At 36.3% G+C, this 16,601-nt stretch overlaps 1 protein-coding gene across 1 annotated transcript in view; it reads left to right on the top strand.

The window, feature by feature from the left end:
• The window catches only part of LOC145317650 (required for meiotic nuclear division protein 1 homolog), a 42,966-nt gene that overhangs the window by 10,457 nt on the left and 15,908 nt on the right, over nt 1-16,601 (top strand). Inside the window, exons 5-7 of the mRNA XM_080158807.1 lie at nt 8,511-8,609; nt 9,924-10,010; nt 10,672-10,780. Coding sequence (XP_080014933.1) covers nt 8,511-8,609; nt 9,924-10,010; nt 10,672-10,780 — 295 coding nt within the window. The remainder of the gene's footprint in view (nt 1-8,510; nt 8,610-9,923; nt 10,011-10,671; nt 10,781-16,601) is intronic.

Here is a 16,601-nt window from a genome sequence, read left to right as displayed (position 1 = left end):
TCCAATAGTAGTTGATACCAGTATGACTGTATATCTTGAACACGATTTAAAAGTTGAGTAGGACCTGTTTCAGGGGATATTGACATAGGGCCTTCTATTGCCCTATTATTCGCTCTTCCAAGTTTAAAGCGATTTGGAGTGAGCAGTTCCCACCCAGCATCCTCTGATGCAGATCCATCAGCCTTAGCTATAGGTATGTCATCAATCTCTGATGACATTTTAGCAAATACTGTTTCCCATTCTAAGGGTGTCATGCAAATATTAGTATTATTTGCAGTTTTGAGGAGCATTTCTCTTAGGGTTCTTATCCTCCGTTCAACACGTCCTCTTTCTTCATGAGATTTTGCTGTTGAGGGATGAATTTCCAATCCTACACTGTCTCTCAATTGATGATGAGCATTTCTTATATTCATTTCAAGTGTTTTTAAGCTAGTTAATTGTGTACCACAATCAACAAATATAGCAGAGGGTACACCATGTCTAGAACTATGGCGTTCTAGGGCAAGAACAATTTCTTGAGTCTCTATGGATTCCAGTGCTAAAATGTTAGTAGCTGATGTTAACAGACAGACTATAACAAGTGCATAGATCTTAACTGTTGTCTTAGGATTATTTCTGGCCCTGAAATGAGGTTTTCCTGGAAAACCATAACATATATCCATCATGCAATGATAAAATGCAGGTGTGATTGTAAATCTAGCACTAGGGTGATTTCCCATTGTAAGCTCCTGGGTCTTCCTAATTATCATTCTACACCTTGGGCAGTTCTGACGCACTTGTTGAATGATTCTTTTGGGATTGTTTACTGGATAAACATGTTTAAGAATTTCCCTCATAGTAATTTGCATTCCTGAATGTTTTCTAACCTTGTGGTGTATATGCATAAGTAATGCATAAAAGAAATCTGATTCTGCTGAGATAACTGGAAGAATTCCTTTGATATCCACATTGTCAAAGAATACTTCATAATCAAGTTCTTTGACAGTAACTTTGGTTTCATCTGGGAGTCTGCCTGACATATATAAAATTCCATCTTTCATTTGAAATTGTGCTATTTTTTTCTTAGGGAGTATCTTCATAACAGACTGAGTTTCAATTCTAAGGAAATAATCCAAAGCTTTCTTTTTCAGAATTTTCTTATATTCCATTGGAATACCAGCTGAATCTTTAATAGCATTACACTTCTCACAAGTCCAGGAACTGTCAATTCCCCCTCCTTGATGAGTTTTGTGTTTCATAGACCAAATAAAGTCATAGACATAAGACATAATATTAATGGTTTTAAAATAACCATGAAAAATCACATTATTTACAAGTGACAACGACCCACTCCCCACTTGACATGAAAGAACAGAGGAAGGCACACAGTTACAAAGTAAACAATGTTGTTGGTTTGTAGAAGTACCAAAACATATCATTTCTGTCTCTCCATTACAATATTGACATTTCGCACAATGTTGGTTGAGAGCTTCATATACTGTTGCACATGTGGGGTTTGGTTGATTAGGAAAAACAATGTCTGGATAACATTCTTGTGATAAGAGTTGATTTTGTTGAGCAGTAAGTTGAATATCTGTATATTTAGTGACAGGCATCTGATCGAAATCACGCTTCATCCATGGATATCCTTGTATCCATATTGACTCTAAATGCAGATCTGATGGCTTTATATTGTTTGGCTTTGTGAGAAGATCTGCAATATTAAGATTTCCATCAATATGGAACAATGGGAGTTGATCAGACTTATTTGGAACTTTAGACATTACTCTACGGATTTCTGATACTCTATTCAGTACAAACAATCTTAGTTTTTTCTCTGTATTTGAGCACCAACTGAGTGCAACTTGGGAATCTGTGAAAAAATAAACTTCAGAAACCATATCGCCAAATATAGCAATAACCTCTTCCACTGTATTTGTGGCTAGACGAATACTCTCTAATTCATTACGAGGTATGGAATGTGACATGATTTTGCTCTTGGAAGTAAGCAGTTGACAGCTATAAGAACCATTAGACAACCTTACTCCTGCATAAATAGCTGCTCCTCCCATGTTAGCAGCTGCATCACTTATGCACAACAATCTGATCTTACTTCCAGCCTCAGTATTTTCAGGGAATACAAATCTTTTGACACTTAACTGAGGAATCTGGATAAACTCCTTGAACCTTTCACGCCAATGTTCCTGAATTTCATGATTAAGTGGAGAATCCCAGTTTAAGCCATTTAGGGCATGAGCAGAGAGTTTTAGCTGACAGTTGTAAGGTTCCCAAAGGCCAATTGGATCCCAATACTCTGCCACCTTAGACACAACTATTCTTCTAGTTATTTCTAGATCAGACATTAACTTGGTTACATCCTCAATTGTTGACACTGGAAATGGATTGGATGGTTTAATTCCTCTTCTCTTCTTATTGAAGTTAATTTCACCAAACCCAGGACTAAAGGTATCATTGGTTATATTCCAATTGTAACCAAGCACCTTAAGGTTTTCATTACCATCAAGGTTGCCACCAGATACCACTACATACTTCAGTGAAAACCCTCCAGCATTCAGAACAGCAGACACTTCCTCTATTTGCTTATTACATTCCTCAATAGAACTAGCTCCACCCATAATATCATCAACATATATTTCCCAAAGTAGGATAACATAAGCTAATGGGTAACCCTCACTAAGGAGCCTTCCCAGCTCCTTCAGAGCAAAGATTGCCTGGTTAGCAGAAGATGTGACACCATACCATGCTACTGTCATGACATATGTATCAGGTGGGGTTTCAGTATCTAGGTCACTTTTGTACAAGAACAATTGGTAAGCATAAGATGTGGGTTTAAGTTTCAGACAATTATAGAGTTTACTGATATCTGATGACCAGACAAATTTCTTAGTTCTGGCCTTCAAGAGTACATCAGTGAGTCTATTCATATTGTTACATCCTTTTGCTAAAATTAAGTTTAGGCCACTCATACTAGGATCTACAACGATCCGTAGTGGGGTACTGCTTGACTCCTTGGCAACTGTTCTCCAAGGCATAAAATGATGGAATGCGGATGCTTCTATAAGTTTGATGTGCTCTTCTGGTAGGTCTTCAAGTTTGCTGAGAAATTTCTTTTCAACCAATTCTGTAATAACATTTCTAATATGTTCTTTCTTTGCCTCTGGCAATCTACACTGACTTTTATATACTTTCAAAGCTTGATTATAATTGTTGGAATCTCCATGCTTCTTGGAAAGGTATTCATCAGGTGCAGTAGTAAAGGGAAGATCAACAAAAACTTTCTTTTCCTCAAGGTCAACTGTAACACTTTTTTCAATGGCCTCCTGTTCAATTTGCTCAGTAATACTTAGCATTTGAGCTGTACTGTTTGATGCACACTTACATTTTAGGCATTTCTCACATCTAAAGTTAACTAGGTCATGCTTGTCATCTTCATCAATATATATCCTTTGTTTACTTAACGGTATTTTAGCTTTGAAGACTACTAAATGTGGGGGGCATACACAATGAGGATTTGGACAATCAACTGTGTTGTCAGGTTCCAAGTTTTCCAAGCAGACTTGATCCAATTTCTTTACATCTTCAAATGTATCATCTTTATACTGGTAAATTCCATGACCAGTATCAATCAAATCTGGGTCAAATATTGATTTAAGGGCTGCATATGGAGACCCCCTGTATTGATTTACCACTTCAGTAAAGTAAGAATAAAAATGGTTGACATTTCCTCCTAATTTCTTATTAATGTCTGTAAATGTTCTATGTGGGCCACCAAAACAGTAAACACTTCCAAAAACATCCATGAAAGGGCTTTTATACAATCCAATTCCGTTTGGCAAGCTCAGCACACATATTGGTTCCAAATCAGAATGTTTTAAACCTATCAATAGTTTGATACTATCACCTCCAACATATGGAGGCAAGGGTGTGTCAGGATGAAGATCAGCACATTCACGTGTTTCAGTATTGAGTTCACTTAAATTGTATTTAGGGAAGGGCCCAGTAATACTTTTCATTCCTTGGCATGTTAGTTGGTGATATTTTCCTTCTACAGTGGGCCCCAGGTATAACTCATACATACCATAACCAGTCAGGATTCTATTACCACTAATGACTCCGATTGAACCCTGATTTTGGTTAACAACTTTAATCTTCAAGTTTTCAGCAGTTTCCCCATCAATCAGGTGCTGATTGGCACCCCGATCAAAAAGGGTTAATAACTGTTTACCTCCAATTGACAACAATTGCATTACGCCTATGGAGTCCTCACTGCATTCACTTATAAGATCAATAGTAGGAGGATCTTCTTTCATGCCAGTGGAAGTATTAAATATAGGAGCAGGTTCACTGTCAGATACTGGTCTTGACAATGATTTCGATTTGGATGAATCCTTTATTCCAGCAAGGATTTGTAAATGACATGCTAAATTAACCGGTACATTTAACATGCTGCTTTTAAAGCCCTTGACATATCCCTCAAGTCCATTAAGTATATCAGCATTTGATGGTTTGGTGTGTTTTTCATTGAAACAGAAGAATATTGAATATGCATATCCCTTAGCATCATGCTTAATTCTAGTCTTGCATTCAGTACATTGAAGAATCTTAGGTATGGTTTTCAAATTAGAACACTTTTTGCCAAAACAGTTCTCATTTGACTGTAAACACTGTGTACAGTACTTAAATTTGAAGTTTTTTCTATATTCCACTCGTTCCTTGGGGGTCAGTAGATAGAATTCAACACATCCAGAGATATCATGTTTGTGATCTTTGATAATACAGGGAAATTTGAATTCAGAACATGGCTTTGCTTTCTTACTCTTCAATTGGAAGTGTACGTTCTTAGCAGTATCAGAATTTGATTCATCAATACTTTTTTCGTCATCAGATTGACAAGATTCATCTCCTGTAGTTTCAATATGATTAACTTGCTTAACAGCATGTGTTCTTTGTTTATCTTTCTTTGATTTAGATAATTGTGTATTGAAAAAATCTGTATTTCTAGCCATGGAATCATACTTCTCATAAGCAGTGCTGATGCAACATAAGATCGTTTTAAAAGCAGTTTTGCCTCTTATTCTTGTAATTCCTTGGTTTAAGTCTCTCATTGCTTGAACAAACGTGTCCATAATAAACACAGGAACAAGTTGAAGTATTCTTTTCAGGAATTCATGACCATATATAAAATCTTCCACTTCTTGTTTAGATACATCAGGAATATTAACAAGTTTATCAACTCTCTCCAATGCAGAGTGCAATTTCCTGAAATATGATAGGTTGGCTCCAAGATCTGAATTATCAGTTGGAATTCTTTCTTTTGATACTGCTGACAAGATACTGGAAGTTATTGTTTCCAAGTCTCCATAACGAAGAAGTAACAGCTCTTTCATTTTTTCATAATCTTCTCTAACTTTCACAACTTCATCTTGAATAGCAGATGACAAATATCTAGAGTAAAATAGTTCTGCCTTTTCAATAGAGATTTCATAATCACTAGTAAGATTTTCAAACCTGCGTAAAAATTCAAATATGTCAATCTCACTTGTAGATGTGAATTTTGGCAAAGTGTCATAAAGTTTATGAGTTTGAGATTTTTTATGACAGCCTTTATCTAGATAAACTTTGCGCATTGATGAAGACCAATTATCAGCTTTCTCCAGGCAGTTTTCAACCTGTTCACAAAGTAAGACATTGATATTTCCCTTTCTAAAATAGTCTCTCAAAGATTTTTGAAGATCACGACGTTCCAAATCTACGGTGGGAATTTGATTTTTAAAAACATCAACAATTGTAGCTTTATCTAGATCATTAGATGGCTCAGGAACTAATAAGTTCCCCAGAGCCTTCATTTGTCTTTTTAAACTCTTTCCATACACATCCAGGGAGGTAGACACTACGCTTTCTAAATTGTCTTCAGAATTTTCAGATGGCACACTTTGACGTCTGTCATTTATAATGGGTGCTCTTTGATTTGATTGTTTCTGAAGCCAATTGTCAACATAACCATTATCTGGTACTTTAGGGTTCCCTGCCATGTTATCATTATGAGAAGGTATCTGGGCAATGCCAGTTACAACATTATTATTTTCCAAACAATTTGGAGCTCCACCATCCTGAATTCGTGTGTCAGCAGAAGAGAATAATGACTCAATGGTGCGTTGGAGGTCATCAATATCATTTCGAACAGACATTTGAAATGCTGCAAATTCTTTGGCCATGTCTCTTTGACAAGAAGCAGATTTAACACACGAACCTATTTGAGAATTGACAGTATCATTTAGGGTAGTAAGGCTTGCTTCAATACTGGATACTTTATTGGATAGTAGTTTGACTGAATCATTGGTGTCTTGAGGGATTGAAATTTTTGCCTCAAGATTTTCAATCCTTTGCATTATGAGAGGACTTACTACATTTGCTTGGATTTGAGCTTCAATTTCAGGTAACTTAGCTTTGATGTTATTGACACTTGATGCTAGGTATTCTAAGGATTTGATCTTTCCCTTCAATTCTGTGATTTGCCTTAAATTATTATTGGCTGTTGGAATGTTAGCAGCAGCTTTTTCTATATCAATGGATGTAAATCCATGGAACATTCCAGAGCTTAAGCTATTGTTATTACTTTGAATGCACCATTTGATCTTGAAAGACTCTAGGCGAACTCCAATTCTTGAACATCTAGAAATTAATTCATCCGACTCTTTTGCTGTTGCAACAAGTCTAATCTGATTTAATTTAATTAGCAAATCCTTGTATTGATGATTTGCTGCTTTAAGATCTTGAGGATCATCACCATGAAGATGTTGCATTTGTTCTATATCCTTTTCCAATCTATTTAAGGCTTCAATTGCTTGGGCATCTGACATAACATCTTGTTGGGCTGGTTGTTGAGAAAGCATAGTACCTGCACTTTCACGGAGTGGTGTATATGCATATTCATCACTTTCATTAACCTGATTCACATCTGGAGTACCTAAATTTTCCATAATAGGAGATACACGAGGTGTTGATGATGTCGGATTAATTCGTGCCTTGGTTTGTAATTCACTCAATTTCTGCCATAGGTTAGTTGGTCTTTTTGAGTCACCAAGGCTACCTAATCCCTGCAATTCCCTGCTAAATGGTTTCTTTTTTAACACAGTTTGATCATTAGGCATCTGTGAAGATGTAGATGTTGGAGTACCAATATCATCTGGATCAAATGTTGGTGGATCATTATGATGTGCATCACTCTCATTCTCACTGTCACTCATTTCTAATTAATGATGAATCAGCAAAAAAAATAAAAAAATAAGCAGGCAAACCAAATTAAATTATACTTTATTTCATAATAAAGTAACTAAATTCACAATTGATTATAATAAATCCTGTCTTGTGACATCTTCCATTCAGTTTATAAAATATAAACCCAGAGTAGAAGTTAAATTTTTTATTTCAATCAGGTAAGGTTGTATTACCCCAGATTAGAAATAAACTATGTTTGATCCCAAGTAACTCACAGGATTGGGTTAGTAAATCAAAATATATTGCTGCTATTCATAAACTATGGTGGCAGTACCAGATAGGCAATCCCGACAAGTTTTATAAGTATAGCAAACTTTTATCTCAGAAATCAGACAAAATTATTGCTGAATGAAAGGATAGAGATTACTAGGGTAATGTTTATTTTTGAAAAGTTTATTGTTTATATTTTGAATTCAGTAATCACAAATTAAGTTGAGCTAACGTTGACAATGTACTTAAATTTAAAAGTTTTTATTAAAAATTACTAAACTTAGGTAAAATTTTAATAATCGCGGGAAAAAATTACGCTTTTGTTCACTAATGGCAAAAAAATCACGTCAAATCGGATTTTTGTTTACACAAATATAACGTAACTTTAGGGTAACCAACTGTCACGATTATTTATTAATTATGTAAGCACTGTAAAAGATATTCTTGAAGGAATTCTTTTATTATAATTAATCACTTTTAAGAGAAATTAAATCGTAAGCTACGGTCTGCAATAAATTAAATGACTAAAATCACTAGTATTTATAGCTCTTTATTTCATAATTTAAACAAATGAGCTACCCAACTTTGTCATATTCTTATGCACGGAGTGCTTACATTTTATTAATAATCTAAACAAAAAATAACTATTAACTTTAATACTTATTAATAAAATGTAACAATTATACAATACAGATGTTAACGCATATACGACAAGATTTGAAGTTTGCCGGGAAATATACGGCAAAACTAGTTATCAGCTGATTATGAATCTAACCGCTAGCAGACGGCTCCATAGACAAAATATTTTTATGTATCGGAAAATAAATAACCATAGACAAAATATTTTACACAATGAATTATTTTTTATCATGCAATTTCATTGCAACAGCTGGTAGTAGTGGATAAAACATTTAGACCCAATTAAACATACAACAATTTTTAATTTACTTCAGTAATAAAATAATAGAAATTTTTATGAATTAAATCAAAACTATCTAAAAAAGCATTAATTGTATTTTTAGGAAATATTTTTCTTTAAAGATGGAAATGTAATATTTTGGAATGTGCCGGAGCTAGAGAGAAACAGTGTTCTCAAGTTTGTCAAGAAATATTCTGTACAGGAAAGACATTTGATTTTTTAAAAAATTTAAAAGCAATAAGGTACTCATCAGGAGGGAGGGGACATTGGGCTGTTTATTACAATATTAGAGTTTAACACTAGAAGGAGAAAGGTTAAATAACCGTATCTCCCCATCACAATAACCTTGTGTCGACTCTCAATTGTGTCATTGAAAATCCACCAATGGGGTCGGGGATATTAACACAGCCAAGTAGCAGACGAAAAAGGTCATTGAAAAAGTGAGGGAGGTAGTTATCTGTGTATACATCTTTACTATAGATCTGTTATTACAATAGTCCTTAAAGTTTTATAATAACGTTTTCTTATTCGTTGGTTTAACAACTTTGGGGTCTTTTATTGAATTTGATTAATTGGTTCATTGAATTAAGTGCCCATACGTTCAACCACTAATTGTAATCTATAGAAGGGGTAATTTTATAATTTATCATTGGGTTATTTACACCAATTTATCGGCCATTGTCGTATCTCTTTAGATAACTGAATTATTCGTACAAATCACATGGCACTCAATGAACCTATTACAAGTAAAAGTACTGGTGTAACCCTGAGCCTTTCTTGAATAAGTTCTTATTTGGCATCCCTTAAAGCCATGTAAAAATGAAGGAATCAAAGTTTCAGCGGATTTTTAACAAACAAATGCCTGTTATTTTATTTTTCCTTATTGAACTTTAGAACTAACATATGTTTTCATTCTAGTTATTATTTTTAGAAAACATTTGCTATTAATGCATTTTTAAAAGCGTAGATTTTCTATAATTAGGGTACTTTCGTCCCTCCGTTTGTTAGGTATATGTTAGAATTGTCCTATCGATTTCAAACTTTGCATGGGGATTCCTGTAGTAGTTAGGTACGATTTAGAAAGTGTAGCAATTCTCTAATCGTTATCAGAATGTCCGTACGTCCATTTTAAACATGTTGATTTTTAACTTTTTAACAACAAATTTTTATGTGATATAATAATCCGATTTTTTTGGTTATTGAAATACTGATAGGACAACAAAGTACGAAGTTATAAGCGAGGCATCTTTATAATCAAGTACTAAACGTGTAAATATATCCATAAACATTATCCTGTATTTTATCAGTTTTCAACATATTTACTTACAATTTTATTTCGACTGATTAATCAGTTCTGACACTCTACATGTGTTAATGTTCGTTTGTCCTACCGTTTCAGGGCTTAGCTTTTATAGATGTTGTCATCCTTGTTAAAATCTAAATAAAGATATAGTTTAAATTTATTTAATTAAACACAAGGTTTTAAAGAAAGAAATCAAACTTACTTATAAAACAGAGCTATGAAGAAGATTTAATTTATGAAGAATCTGAATTAATGAATTTCACCTTTTCAAACAATATTCAGAAACCCTCTATAGATAAGGTAAGAATATTTCCAGCATAGCTTTGAAACCGATTAATATCCGCTGGATTAGAACCAGTTCTTATACTGAAAAATTACGTATAGCATCGCATTTCCGATCATTTTTCTACGAAACTTGAAATGAAAGTCGAGACAAGAATAATCTTCAAACGCTTAATTTTTTTTTCTAGGGGCGATTTCACTTGGGAGGGTGGGGGTTCCCCAAAAACCTTCCCAGGACCAAGAGATGCTACACTGTAAAGGATACCCATATCGGTACAACGATTAGCGAGATTTTTCGGTACACACATACAGAGATCCTGTTACTTTATTATGATTTATTATAGAAACTTTTATTTCCTATTTTTCAACGTGCGCTGCAAAATGCTAAATGGCTTGCTCTCGTTTGTTCATAGTCCTCTTCAGTTCTACTATATGCTTTAAAGCTTTCTTGATCATGGTAAGAAAACGAAGTAGCGGGTTTCATCGTATTTTAACAGTTGCTTTACTCCTATTTTCAGCCCCTGTGCTCTAACCCTGCGGTGCAAATTTTCTAACCCTGCAGGGCAATAATGTATTATTTACCTAAAATAACCTATCGGAAGCTACTATGAAAATAAGACAAAACTTGCTACTTCGTTTTCTTTCCATGGTCCATCTTTCCTAATTTTTCTTTTTTCAGGGTGTTATACTATTAAATCCAAATGTTGAAACATTCCTGTTGGACAAGTACACATTTTCTGACGCCATAGCCTCTAGTGTAAAACTTGGTGCCTGGGAAGCTGCATTAGGTAGGCATTTCTTTTTTAGGTTTTGTTAAATCATTATTTAGGTAGAAATTTCTGGGTATTCCTTTTTAAATATATTGGCTTCTTGTTGTTTGTATTGTCCTAAGTAGGGTTATGCCGGATATTAAAAATGGCTCGATATCCGGCAAACTACCGGATATACAGCCGGATATCCGGCAATGTAAATCAGCCGGATATCTGGTATTCGGATAGTTTTAATATCCGGTAACCGGCAGGATATTGAAAATGGCCAGATATCCGGCCCAACCCTAGTCCTAAGGGTCTTCAAAACAATGGTCTCCTAAAAGTTTGTCTTTGTGTAACTCTTTGTTTTTACATTACCCTGCTTTTTGTCAAGTGGCGCCTTCTTTGCAACGTATAATTGAAATGTAGCGTATCTTGGCCATTTCTCTTATGATTTGCAATATTTTTTGGCCTTAAGTATTAGAAAATTATTCTACGGATATTTAATGCAGACGAAAGGACAGTATTCTTTTTTTAAGCCAAAAAGATCTAAATTTTGATGAAAATCAATTTTCTATTTTTAAAGCATGTACTTTTTATACAGCTGTCATTTTCGACAATTTTTGGTCTGCTTAAGAAAGTTATGTATTTAGTACTCAAACTATTTTTCAAGTCGCTAGGTAGTCAGAAGATACGTTAGGAGATAATTATGTAGACATTTCGTAATCTGGGAATTAGGGACCGAATTACTCTTGAAGAATGTTGATTTTTGCTACACCTTAGTATTCAAGTTTTTAAGTGTGTTCTATGAAGCTTAGGTTTCTAAACAAATCTTAAGATATAGATGCACTAGCGATTTCGCCCCTAGCCTTTAGGGGCTTTGCCCCAAGAGGTAATAAAAAAATTTAAAAAAATGGAGATGCCCCCACTACGATTTGAAATTTTCGGGGGGGGGGGGGGGGGAAATGGGGGTGGATTTTTGTTTTTTTTGGGAGTTGTGGGTGTCCCATTCCCCAAGAAAATAGCCTAAAATCATCACAGGATCAGTAGTATATTTCCTGAAGAATAGAATTCAATCGGTTCAGTGGTTACCGAGATCTCAAGGGACAAACAGACGGACGGACAAGAAGCTACTTTGTATTACAGATAACCAGGCAACTACCTGGATCCCCCTGTTGGGGACCTTTTTCCGTCGGCTAGCAAATTGCTTTCCTCTCTTTTGTAACGACTTGGCTGTGTCAATATTCCTGACGCTATTGGTTGATTTTGAAGGATCCAATTAAAAGTGAAGTCGGTACAGGGTCCTCGGGAAGGGGACATACAGTTATTTAACCCCTTCCCCTTCTATTGTTTTATTCGAATGCCTTTGACGCATGTTGACAGCCAATTTTATAGAAGGCAATGCGGCACCAAATGTCGGTCATGGAAAATCCACGAATTCTAACTTCTAAAAGTCTAATTTTATGTTGGTATCTAAAAAAGCATTTTTCTGTCTTATCATTTTATGTAACGACAAAAGTGTATGAATTTTACCAAAAGGCTAAAAAATATTTTCTTTTTAACATTTTTCGATGTTTATGTCAACTGAAATTACCGGAAAACGGAATGTTTTCAAAAATGTCCTTTATACCTTATGTACATAAATTGGGTATAGTCCTTTCCATGACATCGCTCCATATGGGGCGATGATTTTAATTGATCGCCTCTTATGACATGGGGCGATGTAATGGCTCCTTGAAAGGAGCGATTTAATAGCCCCTTATAACAAGAGGCGATGTTATGACTCCTTGAAAGGAGCGATTTAATAGCCCCTTGCCCTAAGAGGCGATTAAATGATCCTTTATCGCTCCTTTATCGCCCCTTCTAAAGAGGAGATGATATGTCCTCTTATCCCAAGGGGCTATTTAATTAAATATCGCCTCTTCATGGCCCCTTCACTATTATATATATCTTAGTCCCTTGATGGCCCCTACATCGCTCCTACATCGCCCCTTCATCGCTCCTCCATCGCTCCTTCTCCAAATTTATATTACATTGTACTTTGATGGCCCCTACATCGCTCCTACATCACCCCTTCATCGCTCCTTCTTCAAATTTATATTACATTGTACTTTGATGGCCCCTACATCGCCCCTCCATCGCTCCTACATCGCCCCTTCATCGCTCCTTCTCCAAATTTATATTACATTGTACTGTGATGGCCCCTACATCGCTCCTACATCGCTCCTTCATCGCTCCTACATCGCCCCTTCTCCAAATTTATATTACATTGCAACTTGATGGCCCCTACATCGCTCCTACATCGCTCCTCCATCGCCCCTTCATCGCTCCTTCTCCAAATTTATATAACATTGCAACTTGATGGCCCCTACATCGCTGCTACATCGCTCCTCCATCGCTCCTCCATCGCTCCTACATCGCCCCTTCATCGCTCCTTCCACAAATTTATATTACATTGTACTTTGATGGCCCCTACATCTCTCCTCCATCGCTCCTCCATCGCCCCATCGCCCCTTAATAGCCCCTTACCTTAATTTATATAAAAAAGCCCCTACATAGCCTCTCCATCGCCCCTTAATAGCTCCTTACCTTAATTTTTATAACATAGCCCCTACATAGCCTCTCCATCGCCCCTTAATAGCCCCTTATCTTAATTTATATAACAAAGCCCCTACATAGCCTCTCCATCGCCCCTAATAGCCCCTTACCTTTATTTATATAACAAAGCTCCTACATAGCCTCTCCATTGCCCCTTAATAGTCCCTTACCTTAATTTATATAACATAGCTCCTACATAGCCTCTCCATCGCCCCTTAAAAGCCCATTACCTTAATTTATATAACATAGCCCCTACATAGCCTCTCCATCGCCCCTTACCTTAATTTATATAACATAGCCCCTACATAGCCTCTCCATCGCCCCTTACCTTAATTTATATAACATAGCCCCTACATCGCCCCTCCATCGCTCCTACATCGCCCCTTCATCGCTCCTTCTTCAAATTTATATTAAATTGTACTGTGATGGCCCCTACATCGCTCCTACATCGCTCCTTCATTGCTCCTACATCGCCCCTTCATCGCTCCTTCTCCAAATTTATATTACATTGCAACTTGATGGCCCCTACATCGCTCCTACATAGCTCCTCCATCGCTCCTCCATCGCTCCTTCATCGCTCCTACATCGCCCCTTCATCGCTCCTTCTCCAAATTTATATTACATTGCAACTTGATGGCCCCTACATCGCTCCTCCATCGCCCCTTAATAGCCCCTTACCTTAATTTATATAACAAAGCTCCTATATGGCCTCTCTATCGCCCCTTAATAGCCACTTAATTTAATTATATAACATTGCCCCTACATAGCCTCTCCATCGCCCCTTAATAGCCCCTTACCTAAATTTATATAACAAAGCTCCTATATAGCCTCTCCATCGCCCCTTAATAGCCCCTTACCTTAATTATGTAACATAGCCCCTACATAGCCTCTCAATCGCCCCTTAATAGCCTCTTACCTTAATTTATATAACATAGCCCCTATATAGCCTCTCCATCGCCCCTTAATAGCCCCTTACCCTAATCTATATAACATAGCCCCTACAAAGCCTCTCCATCGCCCCTTAATAGCCCCTTACCTTAATCTATATAACAAAGCTCCTACATAGCCTCTCCATCGCCCCATAATAGCCTCTTACCTTAATTATGTAACATAGCCCCTACATAGCCTCTCCATCGCCCCTAAATAGCCCCTTACCCTAATTTATATAACATAGCCCCTACATAGCCTCTCCATCGCCCCTTAATAGCTCCTTACCTTAATTTATATAACATAGCCCCTACATAGCCTCTCCATCGCCCCTTAATAGCCCCTTACCTTAATTTATATAACATAGCCCTACATAGCCTCTCCATCGCCCCTTAATAGCCCCTTACCTTAATTTATATAGCATAGCCCCTACATAGCCTCTCCATCGCCCCTTAATAGCCTCTTACCTTAATTTATATAATCCTTACCTTAATATATATAACATAGCCCCTACATAGCCTCTCCATCGCCCCTTAATAGCCCCTTACCTTAATTTATATAGCATAGCCCCTACATAGCCTCTCCATCGCCCCTTAATAGCCTCTTACCTTAATTTATATAATCCTTACCTTAATATATATAACATAGCCCCTACATAGCCTCTCCATCGCCCCTGAATAGCCCCTTACCCTAATTTATATAACATAGCCCCTACATAGCCTCTCCATCGCCCCTTAATAGCTCCTTACCTTAATTTATATAACATAGCCCCTACATAGCCTCTCCATCGCCCCTTAATAGCCCCTTACCTTAATTTATATAACATAGCCTCTACATAGCCTCTCCATCGCCCCTTAATAGCCCCTTACCTTAATTATGTAACATAGCCCCTACATAGCCTCTCCATCGCCCCTTAATAGCCCCTTACCTTAATTTATATAGCATAGCCCCTACATAGCCTCTCCATCGCCCCTTAATAGCCCCTTACCCGATTTTATATAACATAGCCCCTACATAGCCTCTCCATCGCCCCTAAATAGCCCCTTACCCTAATTTATATAACATAGCCCCTACATAGCCTCTCCATCGCCCCTTAATAGCCTCTTACCTTAATTTATATAACATAGGCCCTACAAAGCATCTCCATCGCCCCTTAATAGCCCCTTACCTTAATTATATAACATAGCCCCTACATAGCCTCTCCATCGCCCCTTAATAGCCTCTTACCTTAATTTATATAACATAGCCCCTTCATAGCCTCTTCATCGCCTCTTACCTTAATTTATATAACATAGGCCCTTTATGGCTCCTGTACAGCCTCTGTAATTGTATTGCCCCTTCATTATAGAAGGTAGGGCATTAAGGTAAGGAAGGAATGTGACCCTCTACAGTTTTAAATTTAAGTTTTAAAAGGATGACAAGGATGACAACATTTATAAAAGCAAAGCTCTGAAACGGTAGAAAAAAGTTTAAAGGAAGCCTGCAAGAAATACCACGCTTTAACTGCTGAAAGACTGCCACAAGTAGACCAAATACCCCAAATTTGAAGCCTTCAGCTTCTATAACAAAAAAGTTCTAGGCATTTTAAAATGACATTTTATGTACAATGGAAATTTTGAAAGAATTGCAATGCTCATGTTGAAAACTTTAAAATTAAACTACGTGGCCTAGAAACAAAATTATAAGCTTATTTTTGTCATAAATTTAGGTTTCCAGTAACTAATTATATTTTTACAATAAAAATACCCATTTTTATAGTCAAAATCATTAAAAAAAAATAAGTTTTACTTGCGTTGTACCGAATGTACTGTAGCCAATCAGAAGGCTGAATCAGCTTAACAACCAATCACAGCTAAGCTTGTATTAGTTTACCCCTTTGTTTCCGCTATGATTTTCGTTTAAAAATGCAATTTAAATCGATTTTTTTTCATAGATTTTGACTATGAAATGTGGTGTTTTTATTGTAAAAATGTAATCAGTTACAGGCAATCTAAGTTTCTGACAAAGATAAGGTTATAATTTTATGTCTAGGCAACGTAATTTAATATTGTTTTTTCTTTTATGAGCATTGGAAATCTTTCAAAAATTCCATTGTACATAAAATGCTATTTTGAAATGCCTAGAACTTTTTTGTTGAAGCTGAAGGCTTATAATTTGGGGTATTGGGTCTTCTTGTGGCAGTCTTTTAGCAGTTAAAGCGTGTTATTTCTTGCAGGCGTCCTTTAATGAACATTAATAATGTAGAGTGTCAGAACTGAATAGTCAGAACATAAATTTAAAATTCGAAACAAAATTGTAAGTAAATTTATTGAGAAATTGCTAACATGCAGGAAAA

This window comes from Acartia tonsa, chromosome 4 (assembly GCF_053477335.1).
Source record: "Acartia tonsa isolate MP-2025a chromosome 4, ASM5347733v1, whole genome shotgun sequence".
NCBI lineage: Eukaryota > Metazoa > Arthropoda > Copepoda > Calanoida > Acartiidae > Acartia > Acartia tonsa.
Note: the sequence above shows the minus strand (reverse complement) of the source record. Positions and strands in the feature narration are given on the sequence as shown.